General features: G+C 42.1%; 1 protein-coding gene across 1 annotated transcript; it reads right to left on the bottom strand.

The window, feature by feature from the left end:
* Window positions 1-3,140: 3,140 nt before the first annotated feature.
* Window positions 3,141-22,306, bottom strand: UBE2N (ubiquitin conjugating enzyme E2 N). The gene is made up of 4 exons (XM_055808554.1): window positions 22,151-22,306; window positions 4,773-5,019; window positions 4,445-4,585; window positions 3,141-3,824 (listed from the first exon to the last, which is right to left on the bottom strand). The coding sequence occupies exons 1-4, from the start codon at window positions 22,178-22,180 to the stop codon at window positions 3,784-3,786; spliced, it is 459 nt and encodes a 152-aa protein (XP_055664529.1). The 5' UTR covers window positions 22,181-22,306; the 3' UTR covers window positions 3,141-3,783.
* Window positions 22,307-22,749: the final 443 nt, after the last annotated feature.

The following is a 22,749-nucleotide window of genomic DNA, read 5'->3' as shown; positions in this document are numbered from 1 at the left end:
ACAGGCAGACAAAAAACCAAACAAACGATACCATCCTCAGGCAGTGTACCAGAGCAGTCCTCTCTGATGGCTTGAGGGCAAGAGAGGGGGGAAAAAGCCACAGCAACTGGAAGGTGATTTGTGAGAGAAGTTATCAATTATTACCTTCCTTATTTTAACAGATGTTAAGAACTGTTAGGAAACTGTATTCCACCCCGATGGCAGCCCACTACAGTTGAATGAAGCTCAGTGTCTATGTGATGAATAATCACTCTTCCTTTTATTTCAGTGTCACGTTACAGTCAAGACATGTTACTGACAAAACCTACCAGACACTTTAAAGTAACCCTCAAAAAAAAAAAAATCCCAAGAAGGAATGTACATAAATCAAGATGTCACAATTTGTTACGTTACGAGCCCATTAAGATGTTTCACAATAATCTCGATGTGCTGGAAATACACTTTCTTGAAAGCTATAGAAGCAACATTTCACTTGGTTTAGACTAAAGTCAGCTAAGACACAAAAAGCCTGCTCCATCAGTTCCCAGCGATAATACGCTTCACACGCATGACAGAACATGGCTATACATGAAGAGACCACCACTGAATGGTTATGCAGAAAGAAAAGCCTTCCAAATCCTCCTCTTGATCTGAAGGAAAATACTGCAAAAGTATTTTGCATGTGTGGTCTTAGAGCTCATGCGATAACCCAGGCTCAACAGGTACCACAGCTACTACCTGGACACTAACATATAAAATGCAATGTCACCATTCTTGCACAGGGTTTCAGGACCTTTAACACACAGCACCAGTAATACTAGAGGAAAACCATTTATTTTACATTTACTGTTAATTTATCCAATGGACATCCACTAAAAATGGAGATATAATTAATGCTCCCTGAAAGATGGCTGCATTTGCTAACCAGCTGTAATGGCAGATGTTAACAGAACTCACTCTTGAGTATATTCAGAGCCATTGTCTGAAACGTCTGCTTAACTGAGGAAAAAGTTATATCTAACTGGCTTCAAAGAATTTAGCCTAAAAGTTTCACACATTCCTCAGTATAAGACAGAATGAAATTCCCAGCTTGGTTTTATACAGGGCTCTTAAATCAGGTTTAAAAGTTAAATAATATGTATTTAGTATGTATCATCAGCTTCAAAAGGTTTAAGATATGCCTGAATAGACCCCACAAAGTTTTAGTTTTTAGGAAGCCCATTTAAAGTTTCCTTCATTACAACTATCATTTGCAAATGCTTTAAAAAGATCAAAAATACAATATTTTACCTATCCTTTTACACAGTTAATTTCATATATACCATCATGATGTACTCATACATTCAAACTCAAGACAGCATGAACTTCTTTAATAAAATCTCAAATTTGTTGAGATAGTTAAAAGAACGCAGGCACATAATGGCTACTGTGTACTCAAACTGTTCTATAATCCACTTTATTCAGTCAACAGCAAATGAAGGCAAAGGATTTTTTCTATTAACAATATTCCATCCAGAACTTCCTCAGTTTTAACTACATCCTCTGATCAGCTCTAGCACAGTTTTAAGCCCTGAACATACAAATACCTAGCCATCCGCTACATGGCCTCGGCTCTGGATTCATCCCACCTAGTCTGAAGTTGAATTGCATCACTGCCAGTTCAGGTCCTGGTTCTCTATGAAAGGAAAGGAAAGCCACTTTCAAAGCAGGTGCTTAGGTGGGTCTGACTGTCCCATGGGGGTGCCCCTTGTCCTTGGACTACAGGCAGAGCTGAGGAAAGCTGTGTATGTAGCGTAAGGTAAAGCTTTAAGAGGTAGGTGAAGTGAATCCACAGTTTACCACAGCTCACTAGTCTCAGCTGCCTGCCACAGAAGTTGCCCATGTTAATAGCACATATAGGATGTATGCCTGCTAAATCCAAACACATGCTCACTTGTAAAGGGGCGGGGGTAATGGTGCTTACCCACTCTGAAGAGCAAACAATTTGTTACAAGCCTTGAATGCAACTTTGGCTTACATTCAACACAAACTACTTTTAAAACAGTTTGGGGGATTGGGGTTATAGCTCAGTCTGGTGAAAAAGTTGAACTCTGCATCAAGCTTCAACCATGTTACGAAGGCTACTTTGAGGGACAATACCAGTTACTAACCACTGAAAGCACTGTCTGTTGGAAAAATGTAGTTTTAATAGATATTCTTCATCTTACATAAGAGCACAATAAATACACAACATTCTATAGAAATTTCAGATGACACAAGAAGAGGTGAAAGAGGGAGAATACCAATAGACTACATATCCATACCCCTGAATTGCATGACAAAACACTCCCTACTGCAACCACTACAAGCTGTCATTTATACACTTCAGGCTGGCCTTGCCAAAAGCTTTTAAGCTTTTTTTTTTGTGTGTGTGTGAGTGAGAGGGCTTGGGGAAAGAATGATAACAGGGACACAAGAAATTAAGGGAAGCAATCAGATGGGTTCCCAGAAAAGATGCTGGACTCCCAAACACAACGCATACGCAAAAACCAAGGATGAGTAAGAAGTTTTTTAATCACTTCCCTCCAATAAAAAAAAGCTTTGTTGCTATGTAAGCAAACCAGTTGCTCAAGCAAGTAGCTTAATAAGGCTTGTAGAGAAAACCAGTGGTATGAGCCGCTACCTGTAAGTGGTTAACCAAAGAGCCAGTTTGTGTATCAACTGATGTAACAGTGGTATTTCCTGTTAATGGAGGGTAGGAATTAAATAAGTTAGAAAACTGTGTAGTGTAACATCTGATGACACTCAGCAAAGTTATGCAGATACTCGTAATTAGTGCTGTCATTTGCTCTCAACCTCCTACTTTATTACAGTTATTTCCATGAAAATGCATGTCAATACATTACTAAAATTATGGTTACAATGGCTACATCAGAGAGTTGTTTCTAGAAGTCACTTCAAATGCATTTTCATACTAAATTGGCCAGGTAAGATCACCCACATAACACAAGTTCATTAAAAAAGTCAAAAGCAAAAAAAATCTTGTGAATTCCACCTCTTTACTGTTTAATCTGTCAGACTGCTGAAGACAAATTGTCAATTCTTGTTTAACTTTTTTTTTAAATACGATTGTCACATTAGAGAAATGAAAACACAGCAAAATAAACTGTACAAAGGCAAAGTAGAATAACAAAAAATATTTTACTAAAACATAAGATTTACAGGAGATTTTCCAGACAAGCCATACAAAATGGTCACAAGCTTTTTCTTGGAGGGATTTTTCTACACTTGACAGCAGAATCACAATATTATTAGTGAAGGTGATGGATGTTTAATGTTCCCATTTTTTGTTCAAACAATGAAGCTTGTCCATCTACAGCGCCTAAGTTAGACTGGGCTAGAGGGTATATTCTAAAGTATAACTGGTTAGCTGCTTTTACCAATGCAATTAGCATCACCATAAAAAGGGAGGAGGAGCCCACAAAATTAAAACAAAAAGCCCCACAGCTAACCCTGCCTACCTTCACTCACAGTGCTTATACTTAAACCATGATGGGAAAAATGATTAAAAGCAGAGATGTGCTGCTGCTTTCAAACAATTTCACAACAATCCAGATGATACTTCTAGCCTCTGCTCATGCGGTACAATAGTGAATTAGGACAAGACACAGATTTGCTAATGTGCATTTAATCACCAAAGGACTGAAGATGTCTGGGCTTTTATTCTGTAATGTTTCTAAAACTGTGTCCATTAAATGCAAACAAAAAAGGAAGAGGTCTTGGCAGAACAGGAGAAGTGATGCACACTTGATGTTCAAAGCGCATTTAAATATTATTCATGGCATATAGCCTAGTCCATGCTCTGGCTGGAAAGAAAAAGAAACATATTTAAGAAAAGATGCATTTTTCAGGCTTTAATAAAGTAATTTTAAACACTTTTTTTTAAAGATCACTTGTATATCACTGCTGCAAGTACACAAAATATACTAGTTCCGAGATTTTAAATGCAATTTTGAAGGCCAGCAGCTGTCAGCTTTTGTATATTACAGAAATGGCCTGACTACAGTGGATCCAAAAGTGAAGAGGCGTAACGAAGCAATTCTTTCGGTTCACTGCGGCCTGCAACAGAAGCTAGTATGGAAGAGATGTACTTTCTGAAACCAGATAATCTGTTCTTTAAGCTACAGAGGAAAAGCAGTGGTGTATACTTGTATTTTACCACAACTCCAAATTAGACACGCTTGCAATTTAGCAACATGAAAATCCATGATAAAACAGACAGACCTTTTCTTCTAGCAAGCCTCACAGACTTGAAAATAGACCACTGCAGGCACATTCAGGGTACTTGGACTATGACTGTATGCAGTAATTGTTTCTGCAAGTTGCAGACATAAGACAAAGAGGTCAGGATTTACATCCCCCACCAACAAGTAATCAGCAACTTCCTAGAACTAGGGGGGGAAAAGAAAAAAGTGTAAGACATCACCTGTTTCTATGGCTTGGGCTTCATTGGTCTTCCATTGCTCAGCTACATCATTTGCTAGTGGATCATCTGGATTGGGAGCGCTTAACAAAGCCTGGATTGATAGCAGAACTGTACGAATCTGCAAAGCTGGGGACCATTTATCTGAAGAGACATTTATAACTGTATGAAACACCATATTCACCATAATCTATAGAAACAGCAAGTTTTCATCACCTAGATTAAAGAATACACATGGTATTTTTTAAACAAATTAAACCTATTTTTCAGGTCATTTTATACATTTCTGTACTTAGTAAAATCTAAAGAAAGAAAACAAGATAGTACTTACCTTTCAAAATATCTAAACATATTCTTCCCAGCTTGTCTACATTAGGATGATAAATTTTGGTCATGAAACGTACTTTAGGAGCTGCCATTGGATATTCTTCTGGAAGGAATAGTTCAAGTTTAAATGTCCCACCCTCAAAGGGGGAATCCTGTGGACCTGCAATGACTACGTGAAAATAACGTGCGTTGCTTTCATCTGGCTCCGCTTTTATCCCAGGGACTGGCTCTGCCAGCAAGCGCTGGGTTTCCTAGAAGAAGAAGAGGCAGCAATGTTAACAAACACAACCCATTCAAAATAAACACAACCTATACAAACTATTTTAAAAACAACATTATGAGCTATTTGCCTACATCCACAGAAACAGTGTTAGACAAACATGTTAAAGAACATCAACAGAAAGGAGATGAGGATGTGGTAAACTGGTACACATCTTTCAGATCTCTCAACTGCTGTAATAGTGTGCTTCTATAGCACAAGATAATAGATAACAATTAAATTGTTCTCAAATCTCTTAACTTTTGATTAAACTACTACCACAAGCTGTTATTTTTTTCAATATACTTAAGAGCAATTTAAAGAATACCACAATGAAAATACCAAAAGCATTTCCCATGCTACCTTAAATAGAGAATCCCCTAAGTGAAAAGCCAAAAGGGTTAATCACTCACAGAAAGCGTTCAAGGTTTACTTTAACAAGAGTGAACCAGTTTATTAAGATGAACATTTGTACTGGAATCAGATCCAACTTCAGAGATTTTAAAGTACTATGCTGCAACACTAAAAGTGTTTTTAAGGATGTTTTATATATTTACACATATGTATGTATAAATAGCTTTGGTGTGAGCACTTTCAGCCTACATATAACCTCTGGTGTGGGCATTTCCAGCCTACAAATAGCCACATTTCAAGTTTACCCTAAAAAACAGCAGGAGACAGGCAAGTTGTTCTGTAAGCAGCAAAATTAGAGAAGCCTGGTTTCCTACAGGTATTTGTATTCTTTGTTGCTCAATTCTTCTGCCTACAGCACCAATCCTACTTCAGGTACCACGCTGTGACCATAGCTAAGAGCTGCCCATGTTCTGACCATCCATCATCCCACCAATGCACTGAACAGACACACCGACCAAGTCCTGTACATCTTTCCCCCTCCTCTGCCACCAGCCTTCACAAGTCTTACCAGGCACCATTCTGCTCATTCTTATTAAAAAAAAAAAAAAAAAAAAAACACTCAAGGCCAAAAGTGACAAAAGGACATTAGGCAGGGACAAGAAGTCCTGCCGAAGCCTCATTTCCTCGGGTAATTTTAGCCTCATTTCCTGCTTTTCCTCTAGCTTGTTATTACTATGTACAGTTAATTTTTTCACCACTATCTGTATCTACTGATGAAAAATTGAGACTTGTAGGTGCATTCATTTATTATTCTAGTTTTGTAGCATTTATTCTGTGTGTCTACAATAGCACCAATACAAGCACAAAATAGACAGATTACCACTGCTTGGCTTAATACATTCTTCAAACATAACTGGATTGTTACAGTACTGGCATTTTGTAAAAATTAATTTACACAGCACTTAAGTGATATGGCTGTCTTGATGCAGTTAATAACACGTCACCTTAGCAAAAAAATAATCAAATATATAATATAAAAAGTGATGTCACAGTAATTAATGCCAAAATCCAGTCATTCATCTCAAAATTGCCAAGGTCCTACAGACCATAATATTGAAGTTGTTACTATACACATACACAAGCATAAAAATCAATTTATCTGGTCTAATTCCCTGTTGTGACTACATACTGCCTACTTAATATGCATAGGCATTAGCTGCCAGTGCCACTTACACACCTTACTAGAAGGCCATCCAAGATCCTTAGAGCTGTCTACACTTCTGCAAGTATATTTTAAATTATACACATAAACGTGTAATGTACTCAGACTCTGTATTCTGCTGGCTATTTACTTGTACAGTAATTCTGTAGAAAAGTTATAACGAATGCTTACTGACTTTCATACCACTGAACTAAAGCATTAAGAAATGACAGATTATCCCTGTAAATGCATAAAACATTCTCCATTTCTTTCAGCAAGTTTTCAGTGTGAGTGCTGCTGCAGGTAAATGGGACAATTTGGGTGTCTGCCTATGAAGGACCACATACTTACTATATAGCTTGACAGTTTTGGCAGAGGAAACAGTGTCTTATGCCAAACACAAACTAATACAAGGACCCAAGGTGACATTGGAAAAAGAACAAACTTAATGAAAAGATCCAATTTTTAAATTTGTTCACAGCTGCTACCCCTTGGACTTTGCCAGATACATGCTTGTAGGCAAATCATGGTTTTGGTTCTTATGGGCATGCTAAAATTTAAAGACTTTTTTTTTCTCCCCCTTTTTAAATATTAAGGGTAATGCATTTTAATAGCTGGGCTGATCTCAGCAGCCCCTAGCCCCCACGCAGTCACGCTAGTCCCCAGACTGCCTCCCTAGTTATGTCAGTATGCTGACTGTAACCATATTGGGCAGCCAATCCTGGCTTAAAATAACCCAGAATCAGCAGTTCTCTGGCAGCAGCATCAGCACTTCTACCTGCTAGCATAACTGAGCGAGCAGTGCCTGGCTGCAACCTGCACATTCTGCCACTAAAAACCAGTTGTCAACAAACAATGAGAGAGCCCATGTATGAGAAAACCAATTATTTTAATCAAGGTACCACATAATACTGAAGGAGCTACACCATTGCTAATATGTCATCACATTCAGATAGCCCTTTATGCCTCTATGTTATGTGGATACAGTTATCTTGCGGTAAAACACCACAGAAGAGGTGAGTGCAAAGAAAAGCATTCATGCTTCATGCAGCTACACTAGTAGCGCTAAGACCCATACAGGCGCGCTGTGGAACATTAATATTAGATGAAAAACACTTTAAGAAAGCACACTTCACTGCTTGCACTGTGCATGGAGCTCCACCACTATCGGGATAATTCAAGCTGTTTTCAAACAGAAGTGAGAAATACTTGCAAGAAATCTGTGAGGGAATTTGTTGACACTCATCTTTCACACTCGCCAGGCTCTGATGCAGCCATCATGCCAAGAGCACAAGCAACAGCCTAAACTCCTCTGACACACAAAATGACAGGTCGTGATTCCTGTGAACATACATCACTACTGTTTTACGCAAAAGCTGAGAAGCATCTTCAGTTTAGAAACAGCATCTTTTTAAAACAGTATAACAGAAACGCTTGTTAGTCTATGAAAAACACAAGAAAGGTGCCATTTATTAAAAAGAATGTGAAATGTTTGTACATAAATCCATCAATACCACTGCTAAAATCAGACGGTAAATAAGGCTTTTGCACTTCAATTATGAAGAACTCCAAAATATCTTCAATATATTTGGGGGAAACCATAGAAGAAGAACAGAAAGGGAAAAATTTATCAAAAAATTCCATTTTAAGGTCTAAGCATATAAAATGCTTCAACATACAAGTAGGTCCAGCTCTAAAGTGATATCAGGGACTTGAGTTCCACATTTTGGAGTACAGTGGCCAGTTAAAGACATGCTGATACCAAAATCAATTTGATTTGCCATAAGACTTGGAGAAATAAATCATATTTGAGAGAAACAGTTGTCAGTAAACAGGGAAACACTATGCACCAGGTCTGGAAATCAAACTGCTTAAAGACTTTCTTTTTGTAAAATAAAAAAACCCCACCCTGTAAATTACCCATAAGAGTCACAAGATGTGGACTCAACCTACAAACAAGGAAATGGTTTAACAACATGTTGATCTTATTTTGTAATTTTATACTACTTTCCCCAGAGGATGGTTACCGAATGAAAAAGTCTCTCAAACACATTAAAATAAACAAACAAATAAATCACTTCTAATTAAACTTCTAACTTCCCACCTTTTTTTAACTAATCAGGAAGATCAAGCATATGCAATACTTCACTTTCCAGCACCTTTTTAAGCAAAATCTTTCTAACAGCCTTTTGGCTGAGGAAGTGAATTTTGTGCAAGCTGTTACTTCCTGCTTTGCCCCTAAAACTGCCTTTGAAACCTTTGTCCAATTTGAACGTTTCTGTACACTTTGTAAGCTGTCAGTGACTAAGACAGAAACCAAGCTCAATGTTTCTGAAGAGAAAGACGTGAAGAACTTTGATATTACATGCTCTTCAGCCAGTTTATTCTAACAAAGTATGTACTATTCTTGCCTGGCAAAAACCCCTGTCAATAAGGACAGAAAGAGCTGGAACATCCAAATATTAACATACTAAAGAGGGAAAAGGACAAATTCACCAAGAACTAGGTTTTGCAGTTTTGCTGTTCACAATAGATGTTCTTACAATAGAGCAGTTAACGTTCTCTTCATGGAAATACAAATTTCCATCAAGTAAGTGTTCCAGAACAGTACTTTATAGTGTTTCTTATTAGCTCTGCTCTAGCATACTGAAGTTTCACAGAAGAGATATCAGGACATATTTTGAGCTCTAAAGCATTTAATGAAGTATCGCATGCTGCTGTAAGCAGTTACTTCTATCTGTCATACTCTGCTATGTTTTTAGATTGAGATCTCCTCTCACTCCTGCTTTTACTCCACTTCTTCCAATCCCAAGAGTATGTTGTCATTTCCGTTGGCCAGCAGAAAATAAACCCAAAATGAAGATACATGTCAGTCAGTACTTCAGAAAAAAACAAAACAAAAAAAAAAACCAACACACCAAGCCACAACACTGTCATTCACAACTGGTTATGCCCCCCCCACAATTTTATCTTTCTTATTTTTAATTAAGTGATTAAAAAACACTGAAGTGCTGAAGGTGTTTTGACAAAATAAGAAAAGCTTTGCTTTCGCAACACAGGTGGCCTGAAGTAGAGTGACAGATGATATGGATCGGACAGATGGTGCAGCTGACATTCTGCATAGCTATTCTTCTATGAAGACATTAAATTGAAAACTAATTGTACCCAAGGGGGAAAAAACCCTCAACCTGTTTTTACAGTAACCTGTGAGGACAAGAAGCCTCAGGAAGGGAGTGCACTCTGACCTGTAGAAGAGACCAACAGAGCAAGAGGTGGGGATGAGGGGTTTTCAGCTTGCAAAGACTGAGAAGCCACGTAAACACAAGAGATCAGTTTGCACAGGGATGTTTCATTCTTTGAATTTTTGCTTGGTTATCTGCTTTCAGCAGAAGGAAAAAAAGTTACTGAAAAGCAGACATAACCACCAGGATTCTCCTGGTTCATACACCCAGAATAACACAAAAGTCCTTCTTTAAAGGAGTGAATTGAACAACCCAGAAGATTCTTCCATACACACATGCACAAAAATCAATTGTTAGAGCACACAGGAATATGAACAAGCATACAAAGGAATCCATTAGAAATATACTATTTTAATCACTTCCAGTCTTGCAGAAGTGTTCATAAGAGCCTCAAGCTGCCAAGGCCTCAGTCAAAACAACCAAAAAAGATTTCTGTATGCTATGTTTTTGGAAAACAAAAAGCTAATTCAGAAGTTTTATTTGCTATCAACAGACTAGTGCAGGATCAAACAGTGGCATATTGACAAATAACCACAATCAGAAAACTCATGTATACAAGTATTTGCAAAAAAAAAAAAATACCCAAAAACCCAAATGTTATTTCTTACATAGCAGAGCTGAACTGAAATCTCTAAAGCTTCACCTGCCTGACAGAGACCAATCCAGTAGTGAAGAAATCGTTGCATGGGATTAGACATTTTTAAAGCTTTTTCATTGCTTTTTAGAAAGGAGTACTGTATTCTTTCTTTGGGAAAATAATTGCAATTCCATTCCCTGTACTATGGCAGTAGCTAATCACAACAAATTTCACACTGCCTGCCAAGGGATGTGAGAAGAAAAGAGTTAAGAACAGATCAATATCTAGCACCCACAAATTACAAGAACTTTAAGGCTACTGTATGAAGCCCACTAGAATTTAAGAGAAAAGCTTGCCTGCAAAGTCAGCACAAACTAGCTCAAAGAAGAAATCCATACTCCATGTCTCCAGGCAAATTTGCTTTGCTTAGTAATTCAGCTGTCTGCATGCTCAATTTCCTGACACTCGTTTTCTTATTTCATATTCAATATTACTACTATACAGTTACCTTCACTAAGTAAAAAATTCTGCATATTAATCCACACATTCAATATAGTAGTCTTTAGTGAGGTGTTACAATTGAAGGAATATACCTTCTGACATAACCTAACATGGTCTTCTGCTCCACACAGTCCTTTAATACCAGCTGTGAAATCACTTGGTGAAATTCATAAAATCTATTAGAACAAAAGGAGCTTAGAGAAATCCCAACACCTTACAAAACCTGAACATTATAAGCTGATAAATGAGCAGACACAGAGAAAAGGAAGAAAAAAAAAAGCTGTGCTGCCTTTCCACTTCAGCCTATTGTGCACCTTCACTTTTGCGTGTATAGCTGTTTCTCAGCCTCATGTTGAGATAGCATGGAGCTGATCTGGAAGGAGAAGAAAAAAAAAAAAAGTCATACAAGAAAGAAGAGTCCCTGATGCAGCTCACCACATGTCCACGCAAACAGCTGTGCCAAGAAGGGTGCAAACACATGCTGTCAGAAGGATGGGAGAACAGGCTGCTCCTTTTGGTGAAGGGGCCAGTTTAAAGAGCTGAGACTGCAACATCAATCACAGCAAGATACTAGCATAACAGATTACTGTTCTGTAACCAACCTAAAAAGGAAACACAGACTACCTCCTCATTCCAAAGGAAGAAGCTTAACTACCAACAGCACTAATTTCAGTAACTGCTAAATTAAAGTCTTCATCCCTCCGCAAACGTCTTAGACTCTGTGTATCTTCTTACATGTTATAGTTATCTAGCAACCTTTTATAGTACTGCAACTACAGAAAAGCATCCTTGTGACAAGCAGCTTTATGCTAGTACCTTAAAGAGATAACATCATTAAGACTTACAAAGGTCAACATAGCTGCAATAAAATTATTCTGAAACTTCATAACAGAAACCATTAATACGGCCTCTTACACAAAGAGAAAATATTGCAGGTCTTAGAGCTGTTAAATATTTAAAATGGCACAATACCGCATCTTTATGCAAAGTCTCAGGGGAATGACCCTTCCCTTGTATTTTCAGCAGCAGATTTACTAGCACAATTCTTATGCGGTAGTCAAGTAATTTACCTTCAGCATCACCCAAGATGGAGGTTACATCCCTACAACTTCATCAGTTCAAGGCAAGGTACAAGGCCTCTCTAATCTACTTCAGACAGTGAAAAAGCATAGGCAATATCCACCTTTACCTGTACGTTCAACTAACCCAAGATGGTTTTATTCTGAACAGATCAGGGAAGACAGGTGACGGATAAGTATGTCTTAGTAAAACTTAATCTGCAACAAATCACAGCTCAGAGCTCTACTCCCAGTGCTTATTGCTGCTCCCTTGGCAGAAGTCACCACCAGAAAGTAAACCTTGTCAGTATTCCCAATTCAACTCAAGGGAAGCATACTGGGCTCTTTTAACCAGATCTTTAAACCAAAAAATGTTGACTGACAGCATACAAACTCTGCTGTCATCTAGCAGAGGACAATAACTTTGAATAGAAATGGATGAACACTTGGCGCCGGCTGCAGGTAAAAGCATCTTCCAACAGTAAGATTAAATGAAATCTGCACATCTCTTGATAGTTTTCTTCCATAGGTACTACAAGCAAGGGTCTCCAAACAGCTGACTATAAAGCAAATTTCTTTGATAGTCTTGGCCATTTATAATAGGAACAACAGGATGCAACGCTGCATGAATAGTCCCAAGACAGCCTAAAAGAAAGTTATTGGTAAAATGAAAGAAGCACCCAGACTGAAAGAAATACACATCAGCTTGCCTCACTGCTTTGGGACATAAAACTTTTATTTGGTTTAGCGTAACTACTTAATCATCTAGGCATATGTACAGGGTGCAGGTATCAAGGCGTTGGCAGCAGGGGGGCTCCGGGCTGACCTCTGTGGGAAGGGGCCAGGGGCTGTGCTGTGCCAGACACAGCCAGCTCCAACAGACATGACACAGCGCACAGCTGAGCCCATCAGCCACACTGGTGGCACACCTGGGAAAACAGGATAGAAGGCATCCCACAGAGAGAACAGTGAGGGGGAAGAAAAAAAAAAAAAAAAACAAATGTGAGCAAAACTAGTCTGAACACCAAGCTCAGAGGAGGATGAGGAGGTGCTTCAGACACTGGAACAGAGATTCCCTGTAGCTCATGGAGGACCAGAACAGAGCAGACGTCCACACTGCAACCCATGGAGAGGACCATGCTGGAGCACAGGAGAAGCACAAGGAGGAGGAGAGAACAGCAGACAGGAGCTGCTGGGGAACTAAGCAAACACTTCCATTCTCCTGGAACCATCAGGGGCAGGGGAGGTAGAGGAGTCAGGAGTGGAAGGACTGCAGTTGAGTGTGGAAAAAGGAGGCAAAGGTGTTGTTTTAACTCTATCTTTGTTTCTTACCACCTAACTCTTTTACTTGGCAATAAACTAATTTTCCCCAAGCCAAGCCTGTTTTGCCCGTGATGGCAATCAGTAAATGATCTCCCCATCTTTCTCTTGGACTATAAGCTTTTTCATCTTTTTTCTCCTGCTGCCTGGTTGAGGTGGGGAGTGACTGGGTGGGCAGCTGGCCAGTGTCAACCCACTACAGCATGAATCACAATGTACTTTTTAATCTGAAATGTTTGAACTGTTGTATCCAGAAGCACTTTTAGTGAGGATGTGGTAGACAGCTTCAGACTCCACAGATGATATTGCAAATTAGAGGTTTTTCAAAAAGGTAACAGAACTAAAATCAAAGCCACTAGCTCCATTTTTTGCTATAGCTGTAATGATAACACTTATCACTGGAGGGTACCACACGCACCAATTTATGTGGGAGAATATATGATGAGGAAAGTGATCTCTTTCAGTTTAACTCATTGCTTCTCAGCTTCTTCAGTATTTGCTTCCTAGGAGAGATCAGACATCTGCTGCCAAGTCCTCCAGCAGTTGAAAAGTCACTACCAATAGCAAAAAGTGAAAAGCTTTAAAAAAAGTACACCTAAGTTGCACTGATTTTTTTAGTCATTGAGAGTTGAAGTCCTTTACCTTATGCTTCACTGGCTTTAGCTATTGAGCTTACAATTGAGTCAAACTGCTTTTCTCCCCACCATTTCAGCCTGATTCTCAGTCCTTCTTGATCAACTTCACGCACATCTGTAACTACCTCCACGTTTTCCTTTCCTCACAAATTGCAGGGTTTGCCCGAATGAGAAGCCCAAACTTCTCAGCAGCAGCGCTAATTTATACAGTCCCCATTCCAGGCAACCCTTCTATCAGCCCAAGTGTTTGCAAAGTCAAACAACAAATGAGGTCACAGAACTGATTTGGCTTAAGAAATAACCTTTACTGCAGAGTTCTGAACCAAATCAGTCCCTCAGTGCAAGCTTACCACAGCAGCACAAAAACTTTTGTGCCAGCACAACCCAGGCTAAATCTGTTTATATAGTAAGGCTACTCATCATGAACCCAGGGTAATCACCTTGAGAACTTCTGGTTAATCTAACTTAACTAGGTGGTAACTCTTCCACCTTGTGCTGGCTCTCTGAAAAAACCACAGAAGTACACCACCAACTTTAGCATTTCAATTCAGACTACATACGACATACATTTGTTTCATATTTTTATGCCAATTGCAGGAAACCCTTGCCAGCTACCAGTGCCATTATCGTCCAACTACATCTAATAGTTCAGGTTAATTTTGAGGTACGAAGTAGAAACTGAAGGTTTTAGTGGCATAGGGCAAAACTTAAAGCAGCATACTGGCACACCGACAAGTTAATAATTACTTGCCAAACGGCAATTCTTTCCTTTTCTGTCAGAGTGGGATAAGGGGGAAGATCACAGTTATCTCCTTCGCCAAGAACGGGCAAGTGACACATGAGAAGGTAAACCACATGCATGTTTCTGCTTTGATTTTTATTGGGGGGGGCAGTAGGGGAAAGTGAAATGTATCAGTCAAAACTGCCTTTTACATATACGGATAAAGCTGCCTCAGAAAACCACAAAGACTTAATTCAAACACCTTTTATAACAGTACATAACATTTTGGCACAAGTTCTTCTAGGGTCTATCAATTCATTAGCTACAATTATGTAAAGAACTGGCTATAACCAGCATTACTCAAAATGAACTGGTTACCTAACCAGAAATCATAGCCAAGAGAGATTTAAGAATGTTTAGATTGAATGTGTGTCACTGTAAAACAACTACATTGAAGGAAGTCTTCTGAAAATAACATCTACCTTTTAGGGAAGAAAAAAAAAAAAAAAAGAATTAGCAATAAAGCCCATTAAACTGTAAGGCAGAGGTCAAACATCATAAATAGAAGGCTGCACTTGTGGTTTCCAGTAGCTGGCCTCCACATTAATTCTTCTCTTCCTTGCCATATATTCCCCAGGTGTCAGCATCCCACACGCCTCTGCTTCCTGCACTCATTACTAGGCTAACATCTCTGTACACTAATGCTTCCATCACCCTGCGGGTTCCCAGACCCTACCACCAGCCTCCACTGCCAGCCCCAACTGTAACTACACTACCACCTCAAAAAAAAAAAAAACAAACAAAAAAGCAAGAAAATGTTCTGAGTGTCAACATATCAAAGGCAACAGCTGTAAAAAAGAACAGTGGTACAGTAGATTTAGAAACCATTAACTAGTACTCAATCTATGAACAATTGTCCAGCAGCTTGAAACCACAGCTCTGCTAAGCAAGCACCACGAACTCCAGATTGCTCACAACCTTCCCTCATGCATTTCTGGTTCTCCAGTTCCTATCACCACACAATTTTAACCATTGCACAGTCACTTACAGGGAGATGAAGACAAACTTACTCCAGGTAACAACCTTTCCAGAAAAAAAAAAATCCAGAATCTACCCACTCTTGGAACAAGACCTTATTGCCAAGCAATAGTAACATGAAGAGGGGCATTTTTAAGGTCAGCACCATTCTCCCCTGAAAACAACCACCTCCTCAAATTTTCCAGAGCAGATTACATGATTTTAGAACTGTGAAGCTGAGATCCTATGCAAATTCCTAGAGGATTATCTATGTACTAACACAGATCAAGCTTTTCATGGTGTATCTCCAGCTATAGCAAAGTAAGGCACAACTAAATTCACTAAGCTAACAGTGAACCCATTCCTGCAGATATACTGATGGAGCACAATCGCATTAATATACAGTGCAGAGTCAACTATCAAAGTGTGGTTAAAGCAAACAGTAATTCATACAGAGCTTCTGTCAAATGCCATCTGTACTGGGCTTGCGTGGCAAGGTTTTGGTAGCAGGGAGAGCTACAGAGGTGGATTCTGTGAGAAGCTGCTAGAAGCTTCCCCCAACAGAGGGTATGCCAGTCAGCTCCAAGATGGACCCACTGCTGGCCAAGGCTGAGCCTATCAGTAATGTTGGTAGTGCCTCTGTGATAACGTATTTAAGAAAGGAGGGGCAGGAGTGTGAAAATGCAAGAGAAACAACGCTGCAGACACCAAGGTCAGTGAAGAAGGAGGGGGAGCAGGTGCTCCAGGCACCAGAACAGAGATTCTTCACCCCTGCACCCTGCGGTGAAGACCATGGTGAGGCAGGCTGACCCCCTGCAGCCCATGGAGCTCCACAGCAGAGCAGAAATCCACCTGCAGCCCGTGGAGGACCCCACGCTGGAGCAGGTAGATGTGCCCAAAGGAGGCTGTGACCCCATGGGGACCCTATGCTGGAGTAGGCTCCTGGCAGGACCCTGTGGACCCATAGAGAGAGAGAAGCCCACACTGGAGCACCTTTGCTGGCAGGGCTTGTGACCCCCCATGACGGAGCAGTCTGCTCCTGAAGGACTGCACCCTGTGGAAGGGACCCATGCTGGAGCAGGTTGTGAAGGACTGCAGCCTGTGGGAAGGGCTCCCCTTGGAGAAGTTTGTGGAGGCCTGCCTCCCTTGGGAGGGACCCCACAACGGAGCAAGGAAAGAGTGTGAGGAGTCCTCCCCCCGAGGAGGGAGTGGCAGAGACATGTCATGAACTGAGCACAACCCCCATTCCCTGCGCCCCTGCCCCTCAGTGGGGGAGGATGTAGAGAATTTGGGAGTAAAGTTAAGCCCAGGAAGAAGGGAGAGGTGGAGGGAAAGTGTGTTAAGATTTAGTTTTCATTTTCTCATTAGCCTACTCTGTTTTGATTGGTAACAGATTAAACTTATTTCCCCAGGTTGGGTCTGTTTTGCCCATGATGGTAATGGGTGCGTGATTTCTCCCTGTCCTTGTTTCAACCCACAAGCCAAGCCTTTCATTGCATTTTCTCTCCTCTGTCCAGCTGAGTGATAGAGCAGCTTTGGTGGGCACCTGGCATCCATCCAGGTACCCAACCCACCATATCATCTATGGCAAAATTTGCCACTTGCTTCTCACTATTAACTCACCAGTCACATATAACTATGAAAATACGTTTTTGTTTTGTACTATTACACAAAACCAATTTTGAGGTACACTGAAAGCCATGTAAACATAAGACAAGCATAGTATTAAAAAAACCTGCATGCAAAACAATAGAAAACCATTAGCATCGGTAGTTAGAAAGCTTGGTGTACTATAGATTTGTACCTCAAAGTTGCTCCAGTGTTATACAAAGAGGTGGTCCAAACAAGGCTTTTGCCTCTAGTTGGATTATCTAGTTTTTTCCTCAGTTTTTCTTCTCTAGCGTCTGCTGAAAGCTTCTTTAAGGAAAAGGATGTGAAAAGTTATCAGTGTCCTCTTTAATATCTTTTATTAGGAATCCATGTCTTCCTTTCAAAACTGGTACCTTAGTCTGACTTGAAAGTTTTCCTATCCTCTGAGCCTGAACCACCTTCTCAGCTTTCCCCCGACACCTCCACAAAGGTTGCATCCCGCCAAACTTCGGGCTTCCAATACCTGCCTCTACACCCCTCCCACTACCAGAGCCAGCCTATGCTATACTGGTCACCTGGCAAGAAGATTCAATGTGGGTTGCAAAGTAGTGTTATGTCTTATATTCCTACCTTCCTACATTTGTTGGGGAGGCAGGGGAAGGTGGTTTTAAGAAGAATGATACAAAACACCCTCTGAAAATTCCTCAAGTTTTCACCCTCCTGTCAAACTTGACGTTATCCACAAGATTCAAACAGCATACAAGGGGCAAAAACACATTACAAAGACCAAATATACAGTTCCTCTGCAAATGCCAAGGAACAGCACTGTCCAGAAGTAATGTTTTTATGCCTAACCACCATCCAAACAAATGCAAAATACCACTAAAAGATGCTAAGCTTACCTTCAGCCTTTTTAATTTTTTCTATCCAGGAAACAAAAAAAACCGTCAAAGAAATCAAGAAGTAATGGCAACTTAAATTTTCAGGTGGAGACAGATGTCCACACCCCAAAAGCCCATAGCTTCCAAGACAAAATGACAAACTTCAAGTTGGCTACCAGTAACACTGTTCAAGAACTTCTAGAAGTTTCAGAAGTTGCAGACTAAATGCCTGATTTATATTTTAAGAAACATATAAAGCTGTTCATACTGACCTCTAATATAGAATGCTGTTGGTGCCCATCACCAGACACACCATGAGAATCTTCATAAAACCTCTGAGAAATTTTACATTTTCAGGTAGCATTTTATAACTCAGCAATCCAAATGTCACCCAGATCCTCGAAAAATACTGCAAGCTAGCAGCAATGTGGAAACAGCTTCTCACAGTAAACACCAAGAAATTAGTATCTCGTACAACACCACAATACCACGCAGGGGAGGAAATCAAAGACTCAGTAATTTAATGCCGATAAATTCATCAACTAAAAAAGTTTGAAGGAGTCTCAGATACTGCTTCAGATGGTTGCTTCATGATATGAGCAGCTGCAGTGGTTGCAACAGAAGCACTACTAACAACTGGCTACACAGTCAAAACAGACCTGGACATCAAATCATGAATAATGAGATCACTGCAGTAGTGAAAACAGCAGGGAAAAAAAAACATTTGAAAAGATGACAAGAGGCAGTATTGCCCATCCCATTCAGATATACTGACTGCACTTGACACAGCAATGAGGTGGACTGAATGTCAGCCAAAAAAAAAAAAAAAAAAATCAGATGCAATTCAATTCCTTACTTGACTGGAGCTACGTGACTTTGCAACACTGGAGAGAATTGGTGTAATACATGCTTGAATGTAAAAGTCGCTGGGCTTCTTTATTGTGTATATTGCAAAGGCTCACATTTTAATACAGGATTAATATTAAGAAAAAATTTTACAGCATCAAAAATGCACACCTATGTAAATGTGCCATAGCATATTTTTATTTTATCTTACATGAACGGATTTTCTTGTCAAGGTGATTCTCAGAGGACTCCTAGCTTTGGACTACTGAAGAAAATAAAAATACCTCTTCTCTATTCACAAGATAGATTTTCCAATTCTGACTATATCTTTAAAGATTCAAAACTATGTCATCATTTTCTACTCAACATTTGTGAAGTGCTAACACCAAGTTGTAACACTAAAGCAAGTAATCTCTTGAGCTTACAGATCATTCCCATACACACACTCAGTCCGTGATCCTAAGTAACCTGAGGACAGCAAACTGGGACTAATTCTGTATCTTCTGTAACAATTGCTTTGCAACATCTATACTAACACCTTTAAATTGAATTTGGGGGAAGTATTAGAAATATAAATAGAGTGCTCTGCTGAGACAAGGAAAACTACTGCTCTCCTACTGGGCCAGATGACAGCCTCCACATAGCAAAGCAGCAAGCTGAGGAGTACAGGGCTGCTAGTCAACCTGAGAGCCAGGCCATCTGCCAGCAGTCGGTCAAAATGAGGAATGCCAGCTGTATTTCGAGCAGCTAGCTAGATTCTATACTTCATTACAGTCCAAATATGCACTCGTATCCCAAATCAGCCATCAGCGGTCTCCCTCGGATGACAACACAAAGGGTGCATGTGGATCAAAGGGAGGAGGTCTTTTCCTAACACTAACCCAAACCATTTATTTATCATCAAATTTATTACTGTGCATAAAGAAAATCAGTTCACCTTGTTATTGGAGTTATTTCACCTTTCTACAGCTCTTTCCTTCCCAATCTCTCTCACTTCCATTTCCTTTCCATGTTTTTCATTCTCACTAAGCAGAGTTCACTCCTTCCCCTCCCTCTAAGGCAACTAGCAATAGGAAATTTAACTCCAACATCAAGATTAGCAGGATAGAAAAGGTCAAAACAATTCTCACTCAAGACTCCTGAGGACTCAAGCAGGCATATTTCTAGGTCTGCACCTCTGCAGCTGCAGTATTTCAAAATATGACTTTGCACATTTTTGAGTCTGTAGTAAATAGTCAGATTCAAGTCCTAGACTGTATGCACATCTGGCAACCTAATGTATGTATAGCACAGGAGCTAAAGAATTGGTCATCTAATGTGACCCACCCAAGATTTAAAAGCTCTGCATTGGCTGCAGAGAACTTATAATGCACACATGGAAATACACAACCCACTGTACAGACCACCTTGTAACACGTAATAATCCTGAAAGTACTGAAGAGGATACTCTGGAGGAAACATGAAGTTTCTAGGTCTCTGTTCTGCTGGCATCCACCTCCCCTCTCCAGGAGGAGAAGAAACATTCCCATGCCATCACACATCTTTGAAGCAAGTCGTAAATTGCTCCACGTTTTCTTTTAGGAAACACAAAAACCCCAAAAGCACCAAGAAGGAAACATATGCACCAGCTTACAAGCGGGTGTGCTTCTTGGTTGTATTTAGGGGAATTGTCAAGAGCTATTAAAAAATTTAATACGGACATCAGCCTCATGACTGAGCTCTTACCACAACTCTGATTAATACCAGTTCCACTGTATTATGAATCAGTGATCCCTCTCACACCTGAAATACATTCAGCTTTGCATGCTGTGCACTAAGGCAGCTGGATAAGTGTCAAACTCATTTTGTAAGATTTGTCTTTGTTATTTTCACTGCTTACAAATCTGAGCAGTAATCATAGTTTAGTCTATTTCACACCAGATAAATGCTACTCCAGCCTTATTTTTAACTCATCTCCTCTATCACCTGTTAGATAGCTTGACTTTTTAGTATATGAAAAAAATAAAACTGTATTTTCCTCTATTTAACATGTTCTCCACTCAGGTGTTTTACAATGGTTGCCAACATCATGTGCTCAACCAAGAGAGCTTCACAGTGTTAGAAATTATTTGTGACATTTGTACAGTTCAACAAGTAGCAACGGTGCTGTTATTTCCTATGAGGGCTAGCGAACCTCACTGGAATCACTTCGTAACTTTTGTAAAGGGAGCAATCATCAATTTGAGGGCTTCAACTCACAACACTGCAAATGGAGTGGGAAGGAGTAGCCCAGCACAAACATCCACGACTAAACCATCTTTTGATAGCTTGCAATGCAGCTAGCTGTGTATCTCTGTGAAGTGACTCCAAGCCATTCAAGTCCTAAGGGTCAGCTGAAAATACCCCGAAGAAGAGAGCCCTTAAAAAGCTTTTGAGCTTAAACGAAAGTCCAAGCGAGACAGTGAACCGCCAACAGGAAGACGCTAACACCGTAAGGGCCGACAGCTCAGAGCACACGTAGTAGTAACCAGGCTGGCTTCGCGTGTGCCGGCACGGATGCCCCCGACGTGCAGCTCAAGCCCCGGTTTAACCACTCGCTGAGTTTCGCCCCTCCTCGTACCGGAGCGGGAGCCCAGCACCGCGCCGCCGCCGCGCTCCCCCGGCCCCGAGCCGGCGAGGAGCCGCGCAGCCGGGGAAAGAGCCAGGGGGGCGCGTCCGGTGCCCTCCAAGCTCCGGGCCGCGGAAAGGGCGCGCAGGCACCCAGCAGACGGCAGCAGGGCAGGCCGTGAGGCGCTGCCGCCGCCTGGGCGGCCACCGTGGAAGGCGCGGGCCCACTGCCGCTCGCCGCCCCCGGCCCGTCAGGAGGGCCCAGCCGCTCCCCACCGCCCGCACACACCCAGGAGCCCCCGCCGGCGGCCACACAGGCAGCGGCGCAGGGACCAGGACCGGGACCGGCGCGGCCCCAACCCCTAGTCGCTCCCGCGGCGGACGGGCTCAGCGGCGGGTCCCCCCCCGCCCGGCTGGGGAAGGAGGAGGCCCGGGAGGGCCCTGCCCCCGCGCGGCCCTGCTCCCGGGCACCGGAAGCGGTGCGCGGCCCGGCCCGGCCCAGCCCAGCCCTACCCTGCCCTGACCCGCCGCGCGGGGCCCGGCCCAGCCACCCCTCAGGCGCCCCGCAGAGCGCGGCGGGGCAGGCGGGGGTACCTTGATGATCCTGCGGGGCAGCCCGGCCATCTTGTCTCGTCGGGGTGTAGGCTCGCGGGCTCGCCTCCGCTTGGGGCTCGCGCACAGCCGGAAGTAGTCCGCCCCGCGCTTCCGGTGGCGCCGCCCTCGGCGCGGGACGCTGGGCAATGTAGGCCGCGCCCGGCCGGACGGCCGCGAACTCCGCTGAGGGGCGCTCCGGGGGTGAGGCGGCCCCCTCGGCTGAAAGGGGGCTCCCGGGGTCCCGCTGCCCGTGGGCAGGAATGCGGTGGAGGGGACGCTGGGGGGGGAGCCGAGCGGGGCCGTGAGGCGGCAGGCGAGCCGGGGCGCGCCGCCTCCCGCACCGCCCTCTGCCTGAGGCCGCGCCGCCGCCGGTGGCGGGACGAGCTCGACCGCTGCCTTCGCGGCCCTGCGGGCAGCCCCAGGCTGAAATAGGCCGGGGCCGTCAGCTTGCGGGAGGAGTGGGCAACGCTGGGGGGCAGCGGCCTTCGCGCCCACCCCGGTGCGAGCTGGCAGAGCCCGGCTGCTAGAGCCCCTTGTAGTCCCTTTGGTTTATGCCCTCGGTGATGCACTTCGGCTGTCTGCAAAGGCAGGAGAAGCCC

This window comes from Falco peregrinus, chromosome 6, assembly GCF_023634155.1.
Source record: "Falco peregrinus isolate bFalPer1 chromosome 6, bFalPer1.pri, whole genome shotgun sequence".
NCBI lineage: Eukaryota > Metazoa > Chordata > Aves > Falconiformes > Falconidae > Falco > Falco peregrinus.
This window is presented reverse-complemented; position numbering and strand designations above follow the sequence as displayed.